This window comes from Canis lupus, chromosome 20 (assembly GCF_011100685.1).
Source record: "Canis lupus familiaris isolate Mischka breed German Shepherd chromosome 20, alternate assembly UU_Cfam_GSD_1.0, whole genome shotgun sequence".
Taxonomy (NCBI): Eukaryota; Metazoa; Chordata; class Mammalia; order Carnivora; family Canidae; genus Canis; species Canis lupus.
The window spans coordinates 41,007,737-41,032,809 of NC_049241.1; the positions used below are offsets into that span (position 1 = coordinate 41,007,737).

The 25,073-nt window shown below is 48.5% G+C and overlaps 1 protein-coding gene across 2 annotated transcripts; it reads left to right on the forward strand.

The window, feature by feature from the left end:
- Positions 1–1,974: 1,974 nt before the first annotated feature.
- Positions 1,975–24,979, forward strand: SHISA5 (shisa family member 5). Of its 2 annotated transcripts, none has more exons than XM_038566546.1 (6): positions 1,975–2,159; positions 4,519–4,675; positions 16,834–16,917; positions 23,166–23,284; positions 23,404–23,616; positions 23,728–24,979. In XM_038566546.1, exons 1-6 carry the CDS (start codon positions 2,090–2,092, stop codon positions 24,159–24,161), a joined length of 1,077 nt encoding a protein of 358 aa, XP_038422474.1. In that variant the 5' UTR covers positions 1,975–2,089; the 3' UTR covers positions 24,162–24,979. The 2 variants fall into 2 exon arrangements, with proteins under 2 accessions (XP_038422474.1, XP_038422475.1); XM_038566547.1 differs by having other exon boundaries at positions 1,976–2,156.
- The last annotated feature ends 94 nt before the right edge of the window (positions 24,980–25,073 follow it).

Consider the following 25,073-nt stretch of genomic DNA (forward strand, 5'->3'; position numbering starts at 1 on the left):
AAGGTTTCACATGTTTATCTGAGGTGTGGGAAAATGAGAGGGCATGGGGACCCCAATCCTGAAAAGGTCAGGAAGGACAAGGCCAGGGAAGAGGCCCCTAGAAGAAATGGGTTGGGGGTGTCAGAGTAGAGAGGCCAAAAGACAGATGACAGGAGGTAAGAAAGGACAACTCTTAGGAGCTCTGTTGGGGGCAGGGCACCCAGAGTGTGGAACGAGGGGTCAGAGGCTGGCTAGACAGGTGCACGTGAGGGGAGCATGTGGTGGCTGTTGTGCATGGGGCAGGGAGACCTGGGCTGTGTCCAACCTCAGACTGTAGTGCTGAGGGGGCAGAGCCAGTGGGGCAGGACAAAGCCGAGCTGGGTCTGAGAGGGCTACTCATTCTGTCCCAGGACAACCATGCCTCTGCCTCCAGTGCTGAGTCCTGGGTCTTTCCCGGCCAGCTGGTGGCCGAGCCCTCTCCTGCCTCTTCTCATACCCTAGCCTGGGGAACTGCACTGAGGACACCCCAGGTTGTCTCTGGGGTCTGTCACAGGATGCCCCTGTCCTCAGCTGAGAAACATGTGGTGGCACACAGGGTGTGTGCACTGGCTCATGTGCCCAGTCAGTGTGACATTTCATGTTTCCCGTCTTGAGTATAACGTTCTGGATGTGCCAGGTGCAGTGTGGGCAGCAGGTCAGGAACCCTGGGTGAAAAAATGCTTGCCACAGATTGAATACCTGTGTCCTCCCAAAATTCAGATGTTGAAATTCTAACCCCAAGGTGATGGTATTTAGAGGTGGGGCCTTTAGGAGGTGATTAGATCTTGAGGGTGGAGCCCTCGTGAATGGGGTTTAGTGCCTTTATGGAAGAGGCTTCACAGAGGTCCCTCGGTCCTTCTGCTAAGTGAAAACACAGGGAAAGGACAATCGTCTATGAACCAGGAAACTCTCATCAGACACAGAATCTGCTGGCAACTTGGTCTTGGACTTCCAATTGGCAGAACTGCTGTTTATAAGCCCCCAGAGGCTATGTTTTGCTATAGCCCCTGGAAACAGACTCTAGACAGTGCTCTTTCTCAATTTTCTTTCTCTCTTTTTTTTTTAAGATTTTATTTATTTATTCATGAGCGACACACAGAGAGAGGCAGAAGACACAGGCAAAGGGCGGAGAAGCAGGCTCCACGCAGCAGCCGGATGCAGGACTCCATCCTGGAACTCAAGCATCACGCCCTGAGCCGAAGGCAGACGCTCAACCGCTGAGCCACCCAGGCGTCCCATCCTTCTCCATTTTCCAGACTTTGCCCAGACCTCTGCCCACAGTGAATGGCAGGGCCACTATTAGTCATTGATTGTCCCACCTCAAGGAGTCTTGTGTGAGCACATGGTCCTGGAACAGGCTGGAATGCCTGCCGGCCAGCCATACTCCCCTGAGCCAGGAGGTGGCCCAGTGTGCTGGGAGCTGCCAGTCGCCGTAGACCAGGCCATCTGAATCAGGCTTGCCCTGAGAAGCAGGGTGAGCCTGCCTGGGCTGGGGGGTGGGATGCCTGGAGGATAGAGGTGTCCGCTCAGTGGGCAAGGCGGTGGAGCTGCCTCAGGGCCTTCAGACAAGGCTTGCCGGAGGGACTGGCCTTTCTGGAGTGCCCGCTGTGCGGCCGGCTGGGCCCGGGCACCGTTCCCCCACCTCACCTGGCCCCTGGCCCCTGGCCCCTGGGGTGGGGATCCGCGGGCCCGGGACGGCCGGCCCGCCGCGGGGAGCGCCTGTGTCCCGCCTCCCCAGGGTTAGGATGCGGACCTGGGGCGCGGGGGAGGCGGGGGCGGAAAGTATCCCCCGCACAGAGGGCAGCGTCGAGGGGGCCGCCAGGCGCGCGCCTGGGGGCGGCTGGGGCCGTGGTTTCCGTGTGGCCCCCGACTGGCCCGGCCGAGGCTGGGAGGGGCGTCGGCTCCCCTCCCCGGCCTCGCTCTCCCTGCTCCCTCCTCCGGGCGGGGTTCCCGGAACAGCCCGCCGGGGCGGGGCGAGGAAGCGGTGGCCTCACGGGTCGCCGAGGCTGCCGCGCACCTCAACCCCTGCAGCCTCTGCCCGTGTGTCCTTCGGTCCGTCCACCGCCCCGCCATGGCCGCGCGGGCGCCCGCGCCACGGATCCTGCTGCTGCTGCTGCTGCTGCTCCCGCCGCCTCCAGGTGGTGAGCCCGTGGGGGTGGGGTGGAGTTTGTCCCAGGGAAGGGACAGTGTGTTGGGGAGGGTGGTAGCCACCTCCGTGCAGTCTCTGGAGTGAACCCGGGCAGCACCATCCCCGCAGTGGCCCCCACCCCAATAACCCGGAGGCGGTCAGCCAGCCCCCAGGCCTGACCTGACCTGGACCACAGCAGCCTCCTATCTGAACTGACACTGCTCAGACCCTAGGAAGTTGCCACCCTCGTCCTGCCCTCGATGGTGGCAGTAGTGGTGGCGTCTGCTCTTTCAGATGTTCCAAGGGATTGGGTCCCCAGGGGCTCCTTAGCCTAGGGTGTGGCAGGAGGGAAGCCTGGCCCCTCCATCAGAGGCCTTCCCTTAGGCTCTATTTACTGGCTAGAAGACCCCACCCGCTGCTCCATGGCCCTTGGGTTCCTGGAGACCGCTGAGCCTGGCCTCAGGGGTTGGAGGAAACACTACTGTGTGTGTTAATGGTAGACCGATGATTCACAGACAAGGAGGCCAGGCTGGGGGCCCTTTAGGGGTAGGAATTGGAACAGCCCCTTGCCCAGCCAGAGGAAGCGATGATCCCTCTGGGGTGAGTGGCTTCCTTGAGTAGAAGGGCTTTATTTCCTGGGGGGTGAGATGAATCTGGGAACTTGGGGTGGGAAAGGAGAAGGTGGAGCCCTGGTCCCTGGTCCAGTGAAATCTGGCACAGCTCGTGCAGAGTGTCTGGGGCCCAGAAGAGCATTTGTGTCGTGGGCTCTTGGCCCAAACGGTGTTGGGGTGTGTGTGCAGCCCCAGCTTAGAGGCTGGGCTGTGGCCATAAGGCTGTAAGGAGGTGGTCACCTGAGTTACCCAGTAGCATGGGCCACGTGGACCATACCTATTGTCAGTTGCACAGCTGGCTGGGGTGAGCCTGGTAGCAGCCAGGTCCTCTGCCCTGCAGCTTTGCCCAGAGCAGGGCTCTGCCTGAACCTGTCAAGAACAGAGCACCCCGCCCTGCCCGCCACCCCCCCCCTCCCATTTATAGTTATCTCTTCTCAAGGAGGTCGCTCAGTGCCTCTGTCTTTGGGCTTCGCTCTGTACATGATATACTGACCAGGCTGCACACTGCCCTGGGGCCCTGGCCAGTCTGGGTCTCCAGAGTCCAGGTGCTGTGCCCTGTTTCCAGGTGACATACCCATACTTCAGGGTTTATCATCAGACCTGTCCCCAGGCTACCACAGTCATCTGGACCTTGCTGAAATGGGTGTTCCTTTTGGGGTCTGTCCAGGTACCATCTGGGACCACCCCATCCTGCTGGTGGGCTCTAGATCTCTGCTAATCTAGCCTAAGGATACATGACTATAGCATCTTCCTGGAAGTTTGCAAGCCTCATGGTCTTCCAAAGTCCTCGGTAATTTCCCACACTTGTCAGCCAGGTCCTTTCATCATGACCTGGAATATTGAAGCTCTGTCTTTATCCCAGCCTATGGAAAGGTCCTTGGATCCCAGCTCTGGCTGAAAGCCTTGTGATGGTTCTGGAGTTGAGGTGGTACTGCCGTCCCAGAACCCTGGTCACCAATTGCGTAAACATTTTCTAGGTTATCTGCTACAGGCCCAGCCTAGGGTGAAGTGCTTCACAGACACATATATGGTGGGTATGGCTGTGACCAATGGCCAATGGCGAGTTGGTCTGAAGACAGCCTGCCCCGAGGGTGTGGTCTGTGATCTGTGCCCTGAGAGCCAGGCCCCTGCAGTCCCCTGTCTAGCAGAGGCTGAGGCTGCTGTGGCTGAGTGGAGAGGAGACAGAGTAAGGATTGGGAACTCATTGGCCCAGTGTCTGGGCCTCTGCAGCTGGTTGGGGGTGTTCCAGTTCAGCTCTGTTACTGCTGGGCTTGGGCGGCTTCTGGAGGAAGGGGCCTGGAGGAAGGCCTTCAACGACGGGTAGATTTGAAGACAAGGAATGAAAAATAGGCAAAAAATATGGCCTGAGTGTGGGCAGAGCTGGAAAGTTGGGGTGACCATCAAAGCCCTTGGTGATCTAGACCCTGGACTTGAGCATGAGACAGTGGAGACCAGGGATGGTCCAAGAGCAGGAAGTGATCAGATTCCCACTTAGAAAGGTCAGGCTTCTGTCAGAAGGCAAGTGGCTGGTGGGGGAGAGAGGGAGCCCAGTTAGGTGCCTGTGCTATAGGGTGGGGGAGAGGGCAAGGCTGATGGGGATGTGGCCAGAAGTGGCCAATGACTAGTGTCGCTCAAAGACAGCCCAGACTCTTGTACCTGATGGCTGTGCTGGGCCAGGGCTGTTGACCGGGACGTGGCTGAGATCTGGCGTGAGGCCTGGCCCCATGGCCACAGATTGACCAGTGTGTTTGTCTACTCCAGCTCGCAGTGAGGTGTGTGTGGCTTCCCATGGACACAACCTCTTCCCTGAGTCCTGTCCTGAGTTCTGCTGTGGCAACTGTTACTACCAATACTGCTGCTCTGATGAGCTGAAGAAATTTGTATGGAATGAAGAAGGGTGTGGTGTGCCTGAAGCCAGGTGGGTGCACCTGAGTCTGCCCCCAGCAGAAGTGTGCATGAAGGAGAAATAGCCTTGCCCCTCTGGCCTCTGAGCTGCTTCAAGATGGTAGAGCACTGGACTAGGGGTGGGGGTGAGGTTGGGGAGCTCCTGTTCTGGGCTGAATTCCCCAGAACTTGCTCAGTTAGTTCCTTGTCCCTCTCTCCCCAACCTTCAAGGGCTGCAGCTCACCTGGCACACTCAGTCTTCGGCTGAGCGGGTTTCTCAGGGGTGGTGGCCTCAGCTGGCGCTGTGGCTCATGCCTGGCTATGTACCTGTATCTGTGCACACCTTGGTGTGAGTGTACCCTGTAGTGTATGCATGTACCTGGCAGGGGGATTGTATGTGATTTATGTAGGTATCATCCTGGGGCCCCTGGAATGCACATTACACTGCCTGTGTCCTCTTGGTGTGGCCAGTGGATTTGCATTCCATCTGGATTCAGACCGTTTCATGGGCTGGAAATAAGATCTCCCTTTGCCAAATCTGTGTTTCTTTTGTGTTTAGTCATAGGTATAGAGAGGCTTGAGGTGGTTCAACTATTCAGCTCATGGCAGGTGATCATCACTGGTCTGGGCAAGATCAGCTCATACCATTTTACATATTCAATCTCACATGAGCCTTCCATTTCCCTCTCACTCCATAAGCAACCAGCCTGTATGTCCTTTTGTTTGTGTGATTGATTGCCTGATTTTTTTTTTTTTAAGATTCTATTTATTTATTCATGAGAGACACAGAGAGAGAGAGAGAGAGAGAGAGAGAGGCAGAGACACAGGCAGAGGGAGAAGCAGGCTCCATACAGGGAGCCTGATGTGGGACTCGATTTCTGAGACTCCAGGATCACGCCCCGGGCCAAAGGCAGGCGCCAAACCACTGAGCCACCCAGAGATCCCTGATTGACTGATTTTTTAAGTTAAAGTTTTGTTTTTTAAAGACTTTATTTATTCATGAGAGACATAGAGAGAGGCAGAGACATAGGCAGAGGGAGAAGCAACTCCATGCAGGGGGCCCGATGTGGGACTCAATCCCGGATCCTGGAATCACGCCCTGAGCCGGAAGGCAGACACTCAACAACTGAGCCACCCAGGTATCCCTACCTAAGGATTCCTGATGGATCCTATTCTACCCTTTTACTTCCAACCTTTTGGTGTCCTTTAAAAAACAAAAATCCATTCCAGTAATTTTTTAAATAAAGGAACATTTCATTTACATTTAATGTAATTATTGGTGTTCTGAAACTATATTTATCATCTTATTTTTGTGCTTTTCATTGTTCTCTCCTATTCTGTATTTCTTTCTTTTTCACTTACCATATTGTTTTGGTTTGGTTTTATTCCATTTTTTCCCCTTCTACTCTTTACTTCTTTCATACTCTGTATGCCTTTATTCCTCTTTCTTGCCTCATTGCATGGGCTAAGACCTCCATTGCAATGTTGAATGGACGTGGTGAGAGCATATTTCCCTGTTTAGATAAAACATACAGTATTAGGTATGATGCTAGTTGTAGCTTTTTTATTGGTGCCATTTATCAGATTAAAGAAGTTTCCTTCTATTTCTAGTTTGCTTGTACTTTTAGTCATAAAAGAATTTTGAATTTTGTCAAATAGTTTCTCTGCATCTGTATTTTTTTCCCTAGGTAATTAATCTTTTTTGATGGTACTATAAGTAGTATAGTTTAAGATTCTCATTATTTATTGATACAGAGAAAGGTAATACATTTTTATAAATTGACCTTGTATCCAGAGACTTTACTAAATTTACTTGTTAATTTGAGTGATTTTAGTTGAAACTTCTTTAGAATTTTCTACCAAGTCACATCATATGTAATTAATGTTTTATTTCTTCCATTCCTATTCTTATACTTTTAATTACTTTTTCTTGCTTTATTGCACTGGCTAAGATCTCAAGTACAGTGTTGATCGAAAGTGATAATAGGTAGCATTCTTGTCTCAGAGAGAAGGCTTTCATCATTTCATGATTAAAAATAATTATTTGTTGTAGTTTTTTTTAAGACAACTTTTATTAGACTAAGGAAGGTTTCTGCTATTCTTACAGCGATACTAAGAACTCTTTTTTACAAATCTTTGATGCATTTTAAAGATTTATTTATTTATTTGAGAGAGAGAGAGTGTGCATGAGGGGAGGAAGGGCAGAGAGAGAGGGAGAGAAAGAATCTCAAACAGACTCCCTATTGAGTATGGAACCCAACTTGGGGCTTCATCTCATGACCTCAAGCTCATGATCTGAACCAAAATCAAGAGTCAAGCATTTAACTGAGCCACCCACATGTCCCTCTTTGGTATCTTTTAAAAGAAACATATTTCTGGGACTCCTGGCTGGCTCAGTCAGAGAGCATGAGACTCTTGATCTCAGGCCCCACACTGGGAATAGAGATTACCTAAAAAAATAAAACTTTAAATAACACATATTTCTTTTGGGTAAATATCTAGGAGTAAAATTGCTGAGTCATTGGGTGCATGTGTTCAGCTCTGGCAGATACTTATAGTTTTCTAACACTGTTGTACCATTTATACTCTTACCAACCATGTGTGAGAAGTCCAGTTTGCTGTGCATCCTCTCAAAACTTGGTGTTATAAACCATTTTTTAAAAAATTGAGGTATAGGGGCATCTGGGTAGCTCAGTCAGTTGGTGTCCAAATCTTGGTTTTGGCTCAGGTTGAGCCCTGCATCTGGCTCTGCATCTGGCTCTGCACTGAGCTGAGCATGGAGCTTGCCTGGGATTCTCTCCTCTCCTTCTGCCCTTCCCCCTTGCTCATGCTCTCTTTCAAAAATAATAAATAAATAAATAAAATAAAATAAAATAAAATAAAATAAAATAAAATAAAATAAAATAAATTTTTAAAAATTAAAGAAAAAAATTGAGGTATTACATACAGTAAAATGCACAAGTCTTAATGTTTCAGTTTGATGAGTTTTAGTAAATGTATACTTCTCACATATAATACCTCAGTCAAGATTTAGAATTATTTCTATTTCCTAGAAGGTTTGAATTTTAATAATTTTGGTGAATGTGTAGTAATATCTCATTGCGAAGTTTTCTTTTAAGATTTAAGTCCTTTGAAATTTATTGAGATTCATTTTATGTCCCAGCATATACCATACCTTGGTAAGTGTTTCACATGAACTTAAAAAATGGTATATTCTGCAGTTGTTGGGTGTAGTCCTTTTATAAGTGTCAGTTAGGTCAAGTTGGTTGATAATAGTGTTTGGATCCTTTCCGTCCTTATTGGTTTTGTCTGCTTGTTTTGTCGATTACTAAGAGACCACAGATATATTTATTCTTCTTTTAGTTCTATCAATATTTGCTTCATGAATTCTGATGTTTTGTTATTAGGTACATACATACTTAGGATTGGTTTGACTTTTTTTTTTTTTTTTTGGTTTGACTTTCTGGTGAATTATTCATTTTATCATGTATAATATGCCTCTTTATCTCTTGTAATACTATTGTAAACCTCAAAGATAGTAAGTTGTTTGTTTTTGACAGCGAATGTTTATTTGCATTTATCCATATATTTATCCTCTCTGCTGCTGCTTATTGCTTCCTGCATCTTTAAGCCTCAACTGAGATCGTGTTCCTTCTACCTCTCATGCAGGTATGCTGGTGTCAAATTTTCTCTGTTTTTGTTTCTCTGAAAATGTCTTTATTTCACCTTCCTTCCTAAAGGATAGTTTTCCTGGTTATAGATCTCTAGGTTGGCAGCTATTAACTTCTTTTAGCCCTTAAGGCTTTTATTACATTGTCTTTTTAATTTTTTTTTTTTAAGTAATCTCTATACCCAATGTGGGGCTTGAATCTATGACCTTGAGAGGCTTTTCTGAAGGAGCCAGCCAGGTGCTCCATTCCATTGTCTTCTGATGTCATTTTTATTGAGAAACCAAATGACAGTTTAGTCATTGCTCCTTTGCAAGCAACACGTTTTCTCTGACTACTTTTTATAAACTTTTAATTTTTTAAAAAGATTTTATTTATTTATTTATTTATTTATTTATTTATTTATTTGAGAGAGAGCGCATGCATGTGCCAGATGACGGGCAGAGGGAAAGAGAGAATCCCAAGCAGACTCCCCCTGATCAGGGAGCCTGATGCAGGGCTCCATCTCACCTACCCTGAGATCATGACCTGAGTTGAAACCAAGAGTCAGACACTCAACTGACTGAGCTCCCAGGTGTGCCTCTGACTACTTTTAAGATTTTTCTTTGTATTTGTTTTTTAGCAGTTTTGCTGTGATGTGCCTCACTGTGGCTTTGTGCTGTGCTTGGGGTTCTCAGTACTTCTTGAATTACTGGCCTGTTTTTCTTCAGTTTTGAAAAACTGGCAGCCGTTATCTCTTTAAACATTGCTTCTGCTCCATTCTCTCACTCTTTTCCTTTTAGGACTCTACAGATATGTAAGACCACTTGTAAACCTCTTGTATTTCATATTTTGCCCACCACCTTCTGTCTTTACATTTACTATCTTTTTGTGTCTCTGAGCTTCAGTCTACATGTAGACCTATCCTCCATTTGATTAATTCTGTCTTCAACTGTGACTAATAAATTATGAATTTGTAGTATTGTTTTTTAGTTCTAGAATTTTTGTGTCTTCTTTTATATTTCATGTTCTCCTGGACTGCTTGGTTTTTTCTTTTGTCTCCTTGAACTATGTATGTGGTGGCGTTTGATGTCAGTAGCTTCAATATTTGAAGCCCTGGGGGTATTTCTGTTGTCAATTGTCTCTGTTTTGTATTCATGTTGTCTAGTGTCCTAGTGTTCCTGAAAATTTTTGATGGTGTGCTTGATGCTACATTTACAGAATTGATTATAGAAATTTAGAGTCTAGGACTTCTTCCAGGGAGGATTTAAATGATTTATATTGCTTTTGTCAGGGACACAGCATTCTTTTTTTTTTTTTTTTTAAGATTCTTTATTTTATTTATTGATGAGAGACACAGATTGGCAGAGACATAGGCAAAGGAAGATCCAGGCTCCATGTGGGCAGTCTGATGCGAGACTCAATCCCAGGACCCCAGGATTACAACCTGAGCCAAAGGCTGACGCTCAACCACTGAGCCACCCAGGCACCCTGGGACACAGCACTCTTAAAACCATCTTGGCCTAACTGGAGAGACTAAGAGGATTAGAAGCTGAGATCTCTATACTCACCTTCCTCCCTTCTTCTTGGGGTGCAGCTTTTGAGGCCTCATCCCAAGTGAGTGGGAATCATCAGGGCTTTCCCACCTGGTGGGCTCTGGTTCTAATATCTATCACCTGAGACTTTTGGAAGTGCTACTCAGCCCTTCAGCTGCTCCTCTGAAGTTGGCTAATGCTTCCAGGAGAACAGAGCCTCAGGTGCCAGGCTTACTTCCATGGATCTTTATTTCCAGCCTCCAATACACCAGCTTGGTATCTTTTGCTCTGTTATTGCTCACCTAAGCCCATGCATTGATTTTTCAAAAAAGTTTTATCTCTATACCCAATGTGGGGTTCAAACCCATGACTCTGAGATCAAGAGTCACATGCTTTTCCAACTGACCAGCCCCTGTATACTGTTTGTTTTTTTTTTTAAAGATTTTATTTATTTATCCATTATAGACAGAGAGAGAGAGAGAGAGAGAGGCAGAGACACAGACAGAGGGAGAAGCAGACTCCATGCAGGGAGCCCGATGCGGGACTTGATCCCGGGACTCCAGGATTGCACCCTGGGCCAAAGGCAGGCACTAAACTGCTGAGCCACCCAGAGATCCCTGTACACTGGTTTTTAAAAAATATTTTCTCTTCAGCTTCACTTTTTTTTTTTTTTTAATTAAAAAATTTTTGGGGGGGGGTGCCTGGGTGGCTCAGCAGTTTGTGCCAGCCTTTGGCCCAGAGCATGATCCTAGAGTCCCAGGATCGAGTCCCACATCAAGCTCCCTGCATGGAGCTTGCTTCTCCCTCTGCCTATGTCTCTGCCTCTCTCTGTGTCTCTCATGAATAAATAAAGAAAATCTTAAAATAAATAAATAAATAAATAAATAAATAAATAAATAAATAGTTTTTTTCTTCAGCTTCACTTTTCCTTCAAATTTAGAATATAGGTGCTCCGGGATGCCTGGGTGGCTCAGCGGTTGAGCAGCTGCCTTTAGCTCAGGGTGTGATTGATCCTAGGAACTGGGATCGAGTCCCACATCAGGCTCCCTGCGAGGAGCCTGCTTCTGTCTCTGCCTCTCTCTCTCTCTCTCTCTCTCTCTCTGTCTCTCGTGAACAAATAAATAAAACCTTAAAAAAAAAATAGAATGTAGGTGTTCCTAATGCTTTTTAATTTTATTTTGTTTTACACTTAATTTTAGAAATTTTCCAAAATTATAAAAGCAGAGAGAATAATATAACTATATATCCATCACCTGCTTCCATAGTTACCAAAACTCTGATGCTTTTTTTTTTCTTAAGATTTTATTTATTCGAGAGAGAGAGAGAGAGAGAGAGAGGCAGAGACACAGGCATAGGGAGAAGCAGGCTCCATACAGGGAGCCTGACGTCGGACTCGATCCTGGGTCTCTAGGATCATGCCCTGGGCTGAAGGTGGTGCTAAACCGCTGAGCCACCCGGGCTGCCCTGATGCTCTTATTCTATACATGCCCCCCTCACTTTTTTTCAGATTATTTTAAAACAAAATAAAAATTGAAACACCATAAAAATTTCTCCCAGGGTGTCTGGGTGGCTCAATGGGTTGAGCATCCAACTCTGGATTTTGGCTCAGGTCATGATCTCAGGGTTCTGGGATCAAGCCCCAAGTTGGGCTGTGTCCTCATTGGGGAGTCTGCCTGAGATTCTTTCTCTGCTTTTGCCCCTCCCCCTGCTCTCTCTAAAATAAATCTTTTAAAAATTTTCTTCTTAAATGTTTTTCATTTGTACAGTTTTCATCTGCACAAATGAGTCCTTTGTAAAGAAATATAACCACTAATTCAGTAACATATTTGGCACAATGAACAGTAAATCATTAATAATTTTCAGTGCCAGTCTGTCTTTAGTTGCCTCCACTTGTTCCTTTTCATGGGTGGTTTGTTCAAATCGGAATCCAAATAAGGGGAGTACCTAGGTGCTCAGTTGGTTAGGTGTCTGCTTTTAGCTCAGGTCAGGATTTCAGGGTCCTGGGAACAAACATTGCATTGGGTTCTCTGCTCAGCAGGGAATCTGCTTCTCCCTCTCCCTCTATGCCCAGTCTTGTTCTCTCTCCCTCTCTCTAATAAATAAATAAATAAACTTTAAAAAGAATATAAGTAATTATTTTTTAAATCAAAGTATAGTTGACAAACAAGATTCTATTAGTTTCAGATATACATCATAGTGATTCACTATTTTTATATTGCAAAATGATCCCAGAATAAGTATAGTCACCATTTGTCACCATACAAAGTTACTACAATATTATTGAGTATATTCCCTGTGCTGTACATTACATCCCTGTGGCGTGTGTATTTTATGACTAGAAGTTTGTGCCTCTTAACCCCCTTCACCCACCCCACCCCCCAACTTATCCTCCCTCTGGTAATCACCAGTTTGTTTCCTGTATCTATGAGTCTCTTTCTGTTATGTTTTGCTGTTTCTTAGATTCCACATATAAGTGAAATCATACGGTATTTGCCTTTCTCTGTCTTATTTTGGTTAACATAATACCCTTTAGTTCTATCCATGTTGCTCTATCCAGTGTGTGTTTATGTGTGTATGTCTGTGTGTCTGTGTATCTCACATCTTCATTATCCACTAATCTACCAATCAACACTTGCGGTGCTTCTATGTCCTATTATAAATAATTCTGCAGTGAACCTAAGGGTGCACATATCTTTTCAAATTGGTGTTTTCATTTTCTTTTTTTTTTAAATTGTAACTCCCTTGTGAAAGTTCTTTTTTTTTTTAAGACTTTATTTATTTATTCATGAGAGACACAGAGAGAGAGAGGCAGAGACACAGGCAGAGGGAGAAGCAGGCTCCACACAGGGAGCCCAATGCAGGACTCCATCCTGGGACTCCAGGATCACGAGCAGAAGGTGGCACTAAACCGCTGAGCCACCAAGGCTGCCTGTGTTTTCATTTTCTTCAGGTAAATATCCAGAAGTGGAATTGCTTATTTATGGATTATATGTTTATGCCTATTTTATTATTATTATTTTTTAAAGATTTTATTTATTCATGACAGACTCACAGAGAGAGAGAGAGAGAGAGAGAGAGAGAGAGGCAGAGATACAGGCAGAGGGAGAAAAGCAGGCTCCTTGCAGGGAGCCTGACATGGGACTCGATTCTGGGTCTCCAGGATCACACACGGGTTGAAGGCGAAGGCGGTGCTAAACCGCTGGGCCACCGGGGCTGCCCTGTTTACGCCTATTTTCAACTTTTTTTTTTTTTTTAAGATTTATTTATTTATTCAGAGAGAGAGAGAGAGAGAGAGAGAGAGAGAGAGGGAGAGGCAGAGACACAGGCAGAGGGAGAAGCAGGCTCCATGCAGGGAGCCCGACGTGGGACTCGATCCCGGGTCTCAAGGATCACACCCCAGGCTGCAGGCGGCGCTAAACCGCTGCGCCACAGGGGTGCCCGGCCTATTTTTAACTTGTTGGGGAAACTCCATACTGTTTATCAGAGTGGCTGCACCAGTTTGCATTCCTACTAACCATACACGATTGTTCCCTTTTCTCCACATTTTCCCTAGTACTTGTTATATTTTGTCTTTTTGATACTGTCCAATGAAGTTATTACTTTTATTTTTTGAAGATTTATTTATTTTTAAGATATTTTATTTATTTATTTGAGAGAGAGAGAGAGCTCAAGCAGGAGCAGTGGCAGAGAGAGAGGGAGAAGCAAGCACCTCACTGAGCAGGGAGCCTGATGTGGGACTCGATCCCAGGATCCTGGGATCATGACCTGAGCGAAAGGCAGATACTTAACCAACTGAGCCATCCAGGCATCCTTTATTTATCTATTTTAGAGTGAGAGAGAGGGAAGGCAGTGGGGAGGGGCAGAGAGAAAGGGAGAGAGAGTCTCAAGCAAACTGCAGCAAGTGCAGAGCCTACATGGGGCTTGATCCCATGACCCTGAGATCATGAACTGAGCTGAAACCAAGAGTCAGATGCTCAACCAACTGTGTCACGCAGACACCCTTAAAGTTACTACTTTTAAAATCTGTTGTACCTGTAGTTATTTCCCCCTTTTATTTATTTGTTTATTTATTTGTTTTTAAGATTTTATTTATTCATGAGAGACACACAGAGAGAGGCAGAGACACAGGCAGAGGGAGAAGCAGCCTCCCTGCCGGGATCAGGCCCTAGGCTAAAGGCGGGTGCTAAACCACAGAGCCACCCAGGCGTCACTCCCCCTTTTTATTATGCTTTTTTTCCCTTTGTGTGACTTTTCTCTTTGATGAGTCTTGCCAGAGGTCTATCAACTTTGGGTTTTTAAATCTTTTGTATTACTTTTTGTGGCTGTTGCTCTATTGTATTTTTGTGTTTCCCTTTATTAATCTCTTCCTTAATGAGGGGCTTTGCTCTATTACTTTTCCCCCACTTTCTTGAGTTTAATATCTTACTTTTTAAATTTTTAAAAAAATATTTTATTTTTATTTATTCATGAGCGAGAGAGGGGCAGAGGGAGAAGCAGGCTTGCTGTGCAGAGCCTGATGCAGGACTCGATTCTAGGACCCCGGGATCACGACCTGAGCCTAAGGTAGATAGATGCTCAACCACTGAGCTACCCAGGCGTCCCTAACATCTTACTTTTATTATTTATTTATTTTTTAAAGGTTTATTTATGTATTTATTTATTATAGACATAGAGAGTGAGAGTCAGAGACACAGGAGGAGGGAGAAGTAGGTTCCATACCAGGAGCCCGACGTGGGACTCGATTCCGGGTCTCCAGGATCGCGCCCTGGGCCAAAGGCAGGCGCTAAACCGCTGAGCTATCCAGGGATCCCACATCTTACTTTTATTTTTATTTATTTTTATTTTTAAAGATTTTATTTATTTATTCATAGACACACAGAGAGAGGCAGAGACACAGGCAGAGGGAGAGGGAGAAGCAGGCTCCATGCAGAGAGCCCGATGTGGGACTCAATCCCAGGTCTCCAGGATCACACCCCAGGCTGCAGGCGGCACCAAACCGCTGCGCCACCAGGGCTGCCCCCACATATTACTTTTAAAGATAAATACATTTTGGGGGCACCTGGGTGACTTGGTTGAGTGGCTTTTTTTTTTTTTTTTTAAGATTTTATTTATGTATTTGAGAGAGAGAGAGCAAACATGAACGGGGGTGGTAAGTTAGGGAGAGGCAGAGGTAGGCTCACACGAGAAGAGAGCCTTTTGAAGGGCTTGATCCCAGGACTCTGGGATCATGACCTGAACAGAAGGCAGATTCTTAAACTGACTGAGCCACGCAGGTGCCCTGAGTGTTTGACTCTTGATTTCAGTTCAGGTAATGGTCTCAGGGTTGTGAGATCAAACGTGGTGTCAGGCTCTGTGCTCAGTGGAGAGCCTACTAAAGATTCTTTCCCTCTCCCTTTCCCTTTGCCCCTCCTCCCACCTTGGAATCTCTGTCTCTCCGAAATAAGTAAATCAATCCTAAAAAAAAAAAAGAAAGATAATAGGGGCAGCTGGGTGGCTCAGTGGTGAACGGCTGCCTTTGGCTCAGGGCGTGATCCCTGGATAGAGTCCTGCATCACACTCCTCACAGGGAGCCTGCTTCTCCCTCTGCTTGTGTCTCTGCCTCTCTCTCTCTGTGTCTCTCATGAATAAATAAATAAAAATCTAAAAAAAAAAAAATAATAAATTTCCCTCTAAGAACTCTGTTAGCTATGTTTCATGAATTTTAACCTATCATATTTTTCTTATCCAGTTTTATTTATTATTTATTAATTAATTTATTTATTTATTTTCAGTTTTATTTATTTCTTAATTTCTTTTTTCCCACCCTGCACAATTTTATTTATTATTTTCTTCTAAATATTAATTTAAATTCTAGTTAGTTAATATACAATATAATTAATATTGGTTTTAGGAGTAGAACTGAATGATCCATCACTTACAAACAGCACCCAGTGCTCATCAGCCCTCTTTAATGACCATTCCCCAACTAGCCCATCCCCTGCCCACCTCCCTCCATTAACCCTCAGTTTATTTCCTATAGTTAAGAGCCTCTTATGAAGGATGCCTGATTGGCTCAGCAGTTGAGCATCTGCCTTCAGCTCAGGACGTAATCCTGGGGTCCCGGTATTGAGTCCTGCATCAGGCTTCCTGCATGGAGCCTGCTTCTCCCTCTGCCTCTCTCTCTCTCTCTCTCTCTCATTCTGTGTCTCATAAATAAATAAAATCCTTTTCGTTTTAAGTCTCTTATGGTGTGCCTCCTTCTCTCTCTTTTTTTCCCCTAAATTCCACATGAGTGAAATCATACGGTATTTGTCTTTCTCTGATTGACTTATTTCAACCAGCATAATACACTCTAGCTCTATCCATATCATTGCAAATCACAAATATCATTCTTTTTTTTTTTAAGATTTTATTTATTTATTCATGAGAGACACAGAGAGAGAGAGGCAGAGACACAAGCAGAGGGAGAAACAGGCTCCATTGAAGGAGCCCGACGTGGGACTCGATCCCAGGTCTCCAGGATCATGCCCTGGGCTGAAGGTGGCGCTAAACCGCTGAGCCACCCGGGCTGCCCTATATTACATATTTCTTAATTTGCTTTATAATTTCTTATTAATGTACAATTTTGTTGCTGCTTTTCTTTTTTGGTACCATGTTAGTTTCTCAAGGTGTGAGTTATGTTTAGCATTTCTGTTTGAACTTTGTGACATGGTAGTCTTCCTTTCTGACTTCTAACTTCATCGCATTGTGGTGGGAGAAGATGACTTTGTATGATACCAGTCTTTCCAAATCTGTTGAACCTTGTTTTGTGACCTTACATGTAGTCTGTACTAGAGAATGTTCCGTGTACACTCGAGAGGAATGTGTGAGATCCTGGTGTGTGTGATAGTCCTCCTCAGGGGCCATCAGGGCTACTCTGTGGCCTGTAGAGGATTGGCTTTTGTGCATTTTGTGTGTGTGCTAAGGTAGTGTTTGTTCCTGATGTGCTAGGTGGGGCTTGGGTATATTAATCGTGAGGTTTCGTCTTTCAGTGTGTCCATTGATATGGAGTCGCTGGAGCAGCTGGGCTCGGCGCTGAGGTTCTATTCCAGCTTGGACAGTGATCCCATGTCAGGGTAAGTAAAACTTGCAGGCTGGGTACATCTTCCTGGTCGAGGTGACAGGGGCCTCAGTGGGCTAGAGTGAGGGCTGTGGGGACCAGGTGGCCACAGAGTCATTGTAGTAGGGCTGCAGAGAAGTTGATCACCAGGTCCTTGATCCTTTTATATATATATATATTTTATTCATGATAGACAGAGAGAGAGAGAGAGGCAGAGACACAGGCAGAGGGAGAAGCAGGCTCCATGCCGGGAGCCCGACGCGAGACTCGATCCCGGGACTCCAGGATCACGCGCTGGGCCAAAGGCAGGCGCTAAACTGCTGAGCCACCCCAGGAATCCCCCTCCCTTGATCCTTATATTGGAAAGTTGAGTCATCATCATTGTACTAGGGATGGGGGGACAGTGGCTGACAGTTGAAAGGCCAAGGGTAGAGGGTCTAGGGATGCCTGAGTGGCTTAGCAGTTGAGCCTCTGCCTTTGGCTTAGCGTGTGATCCCGGGATCTGGAATCGAGTTCCGAATCAGGCTCCTTGTGGGGAGCCTGTTTCTCTCTCTGCCTGTGTCTCTGTCTCTCTTTGTCTCTTATGAATAAATAAATAAAATCTTTAAAAAAAAAAAGGGTAGAGGGTCCATATTGACCTAGGTGAGACAGGTGCCCAATATGGATTGGGCACAGGTGACTGATGGGGAGAGAGTGACAGTGATGGGGGTGATGGTGTTGATAGTGACAGGGCAATGATGACAGTGATGTGGCAGTGGTGATGGTGACAGGGTGATGGTGGTGACAGTGATGGGTGTTAGTGACAGTGATGGGAAATAGTGGTGACAGGCATGGGGTGACAGTGGTGATGGTGATGGGTGATGGTGGCAGTGATGTCAGGGTGACAGTAGTGACAGTAATGGGACAATGGTTGTGATGGTGATGAGTTAAGGTGGTGATGGTGGCAGGGTGAGGGTGATGGTGATGGGGTGGCAGTGGTGATGGTGATGACATGATGGTGATGCAGGTGCTCAGTGATAGAGTAGTGATGGTGTGGTAAAGATGCTGGGACAACTGATATGCCCAGTCTCTGTCAGGGCTTGTGCGTCATGGTTGCTGTGTCAGGGCCAGGCAACAACCCAATCTCCCAAACCTCAGTTCCCTTGGCCAAGTTCCTGCTCTGTCTTGTTGCCACCATGACGAGGTGTTATGATGCACACTTCGTATGGGTGGAGTAAGTGTTGGGAGGCCAGAGGGAGGCTGGACACAATTCAGCAGTTGCCTTCTAGGGAGTGGGGGTGATGGTGGGGGTGGTCTCTGCTCTGTTGACCTCCCAGAGGTCCAGCCCTGGAGAGGATGTGGGACCAGGAGCCGGTTAGGGTGAAGGGCTCAGGGTGGGTGGTAGGGGTGTGTTGAGGACTGAACCTGAGCATTAGGAACATTTGAGAATGGCCTGGGGAGGTGCCCAGAGGGAGGGTTCAGAGCCGTGGGGAGAAAGGGGAGGACGCTTGGGCTGTGGGGTGCTGAGAAATGTGGATGCTACCGCACAGAGGCCGTGGTACCCTTGGCAGGAGGTGCCGTTTAGTGGAGCGGATTGAAGAGTGAGTAGGCAGTGTGTAGGGTGAAGCGAGTGCAGACAGCTTCAGAGAGCGATCTGGTGGAGGACTAGGACAGGAGGAGGAGAAGTCGGGTTGGAGAAGGGCTTCTTCAATGCTGGTGGAGACTTGAGCTGAGAAAGGGGAGGGAGGGGACATTGCAGAGCGAGGTCCCGAGGGACACGGGAGGAGTGGTGGCAGCAGAGAGGTGACTGGGGTGAGCCTGGAGCACCTGTCGCTCCCCGAGGTGTGCACAGGGCCCTGGGTCTGGTGTGTGAGTTGGCAGCTGCGTGCCCCCGCCCCTGCGTGTCCTGGGCGTGGCGGGCGTGGCTACTCCCTGTCCCCTGGCTCTGCCCTTCGTGCCCCGGCCCTGCCTGCTGCCAGCTGGCCTGCCCTCTCCCTGCCTCACCTCTCCTCTGCTCTCCGACCAGAGACCTTGTGTCTCGCACAGCACCTGCCTTATGAAGGTTTAGGGCATGGGAAGCAGGTGGAAGGGCAGGGTCCCTAATGACACTTCTGTGAATGCCCTCTGGTGGGCATCTGGGTGCTGCCCCCTTGGCCAAGGGCACTGTTTATCCACTGAAGTGTGGCTTCTAGGTGGTTTCCAGCTCCTGCTCCCCAGCCCGTGGCTGGGAGCTCCAGGAAAGCTTCAGTGGGGGGAAAAAAACCCACGTCTCCCTGTGTCAGTGACTCCTTGGGTTCCCCAAGAATGAGGCATCAAGGCAGAGTACAGGGACCCAGATGAGGCCACCTCTGCTTGTCACAGCCTGGATGGGTGGTGTCTTCCCTTGACGTGGTCACTGTGCTCCCCATGATGTGGCGTGGGGTTGGTCTAGGTCTTCTGCTGCCTGCTCCCCAACTTTGGCAGGTGAGCCCCATCCTGCTCTGTTGAGCAGTCAGTGTCTGTGTCCATTCTTGGCTTGTATGCTCCCTAGAGCTTCCTTAGTCCCCTGTCATGATTCTTTTGGATCCTCATTTCATTGTCCTTTCCTAGTTCCTTGCTATTCACAGGATGGTCGGGCAGGATTGGCATGTTTTTAAGCACCTGATTTGTAGGATGCATGGTCACAGGTCCAGGCTGGTAATTGCTGACCCTGACTGCTAGGACAGTGTGGAGGGAAAGGCATGCAGGTCCCTTAGGTGAGGTGAGGCCCTGGTGCACCTGTCCCAGCCCTCCCAGCATCCTTTCTGTGGCTCTCACACCCGCTGTATCATGGCCAGTCCGCTGTATTGCCAGTATCACGGTGAAATTGCTCTTGTCCCTGTTCCACAGATGGTCTTTCCCTGGCCCAAACATTGGGAGTCTTCGGCCTTCTGGGACCACCCGTTCAGCCCTGAGCACACCCTGCCTGGGCTGATTCTGCATTTTTTGAACTTGGCCTTTGGACTCTGATCCAACCTTGGGAACCCCATTCCCTCCTCTCAGGGGCGTGGTTCCACTAGAACTATGACCATTGGCACTAAAGGCCCCTGCCACACTCTGCAACCACCCCTCAAATATTACCCTTCCTCAGAGGACGATGCCTGGCTATCCCACTAGGTGTTACCCATGGGTCTTGAGTGAATTTTTCATTCATCAGATACCTATTTAACACTTACTGTATGCTGGATGCTGAAGATACAGTGATGGCCCAAAGCAGGTATGTCTGTGCCTCTGTGAATCCATAGGCTGGAGACAAGGTGCATGTCAATCAAATGCTTACACAGAGTGTCCATTTATAAACTGAGGTAGACAGGAATTTAATTCTGTAAGAGCATTTATCAAGGAGCCTGAACTTATCTGGATGGTCAGGGAAGATGTCCCCAAGGAAGTGATATTTTGAACTGAGTTCTGAAGGGTGAGGGTAAGAGGAAGAGAAGGGCAGACCAGGCAGGAGGAGCTACATACGCAAAGACTCTGAGGTCAGATACAGCATGGTGCTTTGAAAAGCTGAAAGGAAGGTGATGTGGCTAGAGCACAGAGAACGAGGTAAGGTGGGAGTTCCAGATCACACAAGTTTTTTTTTTTTTTTTTTAAGATTTTATTTATTTATTCATGAAAGACTCAGAGAGAGGCAGAGTCATAGGCAGAGGGAGAAGCAGACTGCCTGCAGGGAGCCTGATGTGGGACTCGATTCCAAGACCCCAGGATCACGACCTAAGCCAAAGGCAGGTGTTCAACCACTAAACCACCCAGGTGCCCCCAGATCACACAGGTTTTATTTTATTTAGACTTTATTAACTCAAGATTAAAATCTATCTTATTGTAAGTATTACTATATGGTGAGACATATCTTAGATTTTTTTTTTTGGTCTTTTATTGCCAACTATAATACATAGATACACACAGTTTATTTATTTTAGACTTTTTTTTTTAATTTTCAAGTAATCTCTACACCCAGTGGGACTTGAACTCACAACCCCTAGATCAAGAGTCACATGCTTTACCGACTGAGCCAGCCAGGTGCCCCAGATACACACAGTTTAACAAGTAAATTATAAATCAAATTCCTGCATGATCCCATGTGAAGGAGCCATGGTAGGCTTTTGAGCAGGGGTGATATGATCAGACTTGGCAGGTTGGCCAAGGGCACTTGAGAAGACATCTGCATCATCCTGGTGAGGCAGGCTAGTGGCTTGAAGCATGTGCAGGTAGGAGAGGGGGGCTGAGGGGACTCATCATTCTGGGGGCCCCAGGGGCTGCTGGTGGCAACTGAAGTTGCCCATCAAGGAAGACAACTGGAACAGGGCTGGTGGGTTGAGCAAGAGTGTGGCTTGTGCACTCAGGGCACCTGTGATGCCAGGGCAACGTCCGGGCAGGGGGGTGGACAGCCATGGTGAGAGGCCAGGTGAGGGCAGGTGAGGCTGGGGAGGCAGCTCCGGGAGGACCGCCTGACCACCCCAGGCTTCAGTCCCTGCTCCTGGCCGCCCTGGGTGCAGCTGGGCCTGCTGTGTCTTTAAGGGCTCTGTATTGCTCTTCCTCCCACTGACGTCAGGGCTAGGGGAGGACCAAGATTTGCTTTCTGTTTCCTGGAAAGGGGAGGAGATTGAGACTGAGTGGCCCATGATGGAAAGAGGGGAAGTCCAGGGGTGCTGGAGCCCTGGGAGTGAAGGCGGAGGCTAACATGGGGTGAGCTTGGGCGCCATACTGTGTGTGGTATGTGTGGGAGTGTGTGTTCCGCTCCATTCCTTGGGGCAGGAGAGGGTTTAGGAGGAACTTGTGAGTCAGGGCCAGGTGAGGGGCCGCACATTCTGTTTTGTGAATGTGGTTGTGTATTTTGGAGTCCCTGCTGTGAAAGGTCTGTTCTTAGCCAGTCCCCTCCCCGGGCTGTGTGGGGCCCTGCGGAGGTGGTGCTGTCCCCTGGACTGTGGGGGAAGCCCCTGCACCCAGGGTGGACGGGGCCACAGCCCTTCCGGGGCCTTCAGGAGAGGCACACGCCCTATAGCTCACCAAGCTCTGTCCATGTTTTGTCTTTTAATGTATTTTATTTTATTTTTTTAAGGAGGCTCCATGCCCAGTGTGGGTGGAGCTTGAACTCACGACCCAGAGATCAAGCACATTCTACCAACTGAGCCAGCCAGGTGCCCCTCCTTGCATGTTTTAATGTACTAGGTGCAGTCACCAAGCATGTGCCTTTTCTTAGAATAGAGCTGGGTCTCTGGTAACAGAGGAGGAGAGCAAGGGACTCTGTCTGCCCTTGAAAGTCAGTTTTGGCGAACTTCCTGGCCAGGGTCTGTTCTTTCTTTCTCTCTCTCTCTCTCTCTTTTTTTTTTTTTTTTTTTTTTTTAAGATTTTATTTATTCACGAGAGACAGAGAGATTGGCAGAGACACAGGCAGAGGGAGAAGCAGGCTCCATGCAGGGAGCCCGATGTGAGACTTGATCCCGGGACTCCAGGATCACGACCTGAGTCAAAGGCAGACACTCAACTGCTGAGCCACCCAGGCGTCCCAAGGGTCTGTTCTTTCTCCAAGCCCCTCCACTCTGCTGTGGTCCTTGCTGAGGGCGGGCATCAGATGGGCAGACCTCTTCTTCCAGAAGGAGCACCAGCTCCAGCACCCTTGTATCAACTACATGGCTCTTTGTTGACCCACTGGCCATACTAGTCAGAGCGCGGGAGCCCAGGGATGTACATGAACCCCTGGCACAGTGCTTGGCACCCAGCAGGCTCACGGTCACTGCCAGGGAGCCAAGGGGTCAGCAGCCCCTCTCTGGGGCTAGTGCTGAGGCTGTGTTCCCTGCGTGCCTCTCCCCACTGTTCTGGCCACACTGGCCTCTGCTCTCCTGCAGTTTCTCCCCACCTTTGTCCCTTGTGCTTCCAGAGTCATTTTACCTCAACATCTGTCTCGTACACTGAACTGTGGGCTCCCAGAAGCCATGAGCTGGTCTGTCTTGCCCCTAGGGACTGAGGACCATCTGCTGAGTGGGTGGAAGTGGACAAGATGTGTGTCTGGTGGGGAGGCACTAGAACTCCCTGCCATGCTTCTAGCCGGGGGGAAAAGAGGGGCAGGCCCTGGCTGAGGTGCTTTAGCCAGGCTCACAGAACAACCCCATTATACGCTGAGGACACAGTCTGACAGAGGTCCAAGCTGCACAGCCTTGAAGTCGCTCTGTGCTGCCCAGAGTCTCCTTTGGCAGGAGGGGTGCCCCTGCGAATGGTGGGGTGTTCGTCCTGGGCAGGAGCGAGAGGTCATGACTGGCTCTTTGGCAGGTTTGGAACAACTGTAGCCATTGGCCTGACCATCTTTGTGCTCGCTGTGGTCACCCTCATCGTCTGCTTCACGTGTTCCTGCTGCTGTCTCTACAAGATGTGCCGCCGGCCACCACGTCGTAAGTATGCCCACCCCCTCCCTGCCCCACTGTGACCCCAGGTGCAAGGGGAGCCGACCAGGACCCTGGCTTGGCTGAGTGGGAGTGAGGGGCGGTCTTGACTGGGATTCTCTTTGCAGCGGTGGTAACCACCACCACGGCCACCACCGTGGTACACACCCCTTACCCTCAGCCTCCAAGTGTGCCACCCGGCTACCCTGGACCGACGTACCAGGGCTACCACCCCATGCCCCCGCAGCCAGGGATGCCGGCAGCACCCTACCCGACACAGTACCCACCACCCTACCCTGCCCAGCCAATGGGCCCCCCGGCTTACCACGAAACATTGGCCGGTAAGTACCACTGCCAACTGCCTGACCCTGCCTGACCCCCCAGGTCTAATACCACTGTCCCCTCACATTGCAGCCCTCCATGTTCATAACCAGTGTCCTCTCTGTTTTCAGGAGGTGCCGCCATGCCCTACCCTGCCAGCCAGCCTCCTTACAACCCGGCCTACATGGACCCCCCGAAGCAGCCCCCTGAGCATGTCTCTGTGCCTCTGGCTGCCACTCGATTGTGTGCGTGTGTGTGTGCATGTGTGTGTGTGTGTGTGTGCGTGAGAGAGAGAGAGAGAGAGAGAGAGAGAGAAAATGGGTATGTGTATGTGGGTACAGTCTTTTCTCCCTGTGCCTGGTGTTTGTCCTGTCTGTACACGAGACTTCTTATGCCAGCATGGTTGGGAGACATCCTTGCTGGAGTTGCTGGGACCCTACTTTGTTCTCTTCCTCACTTGAAATTGTGCTCGTTTGAAATCTCAAAATTTAAAGACTGGGGTGGGAGTTCTTTTTCATATCACCCCAGGGAGATCAAGCAGGTGGGGCTCCTTATGCTAGGGTAGTATGGCCTTTTGTGGGCAACATGCACACATGTTCCAGTTTTCGTGGAGGCTAGCCACTGCTCAAGGCCATGGTCTGTCCCCAGGGTGGGGTACTTTTCAAAGAACCAGAGCCATCATGGCACGGGGGTGAGGCTTGGGGACATGGCTAGGTTGGGTTTTAATCCTTTCGGCGACATCCCATAGTCCCCAGAGCCTGTGCCATGCCCAGCAGAGGACAGGTAGCCTCCTGAAACCAACTCACCCAAACGCTGTCTGCCTGCACTGTTCCTGGCACCACCTGGAGGGCCACGGTCACCCACAGTTCTGGCTGCCCATGACCTGCATCATGGTCTGCGGGGTAGCCTCTGTCCACTTGCATACTCAGGTGTCCTCCCTGCAGTGTTTCTGTTTTCCTTCTAGCCAACCATTTTGCCTGTTTTCCTGTTCAAAATGTATGTGATAGTTTTTGTGAAGCTGAAACCCCTGGGTCCTGGAGGGAAATTGGCCCACAGTGGAGAGGGACCGTCTGACCTCTGATAGTCCCTGCTTCTCCTGACACTAGCTTCACAGAATAGCCAGCTCCTGTACCCCAGCCCAGAGTCCTGTCCTGTACCCCAGGACAAGGTGGGCCAAGGGGCTGTCTGGACCAAAGGTGGAAGGGGCCCTAGGTGGCTGCTCTGGCCCAGGCATGAGTACCTCGGTGTTCCCTGTCCCTCTCTTAGTATCTCACCAGCTCTGTCTTAGCTTTGTACCTGTTGACGTGTTTCTGAGAGTCTAGGGTCTGCACCTTTGTATATAATAAATGCAAACATTTGGGGCCACTGCCTCCTTTCTTCAGAGCCTTGGCTTCTGAGACTGGGCATTAATTAGGCCAGGTATCATCCTCATCCGACTCTTGGATTTCCATGTTTTCCCATCTTTCCTGGGCTCAGA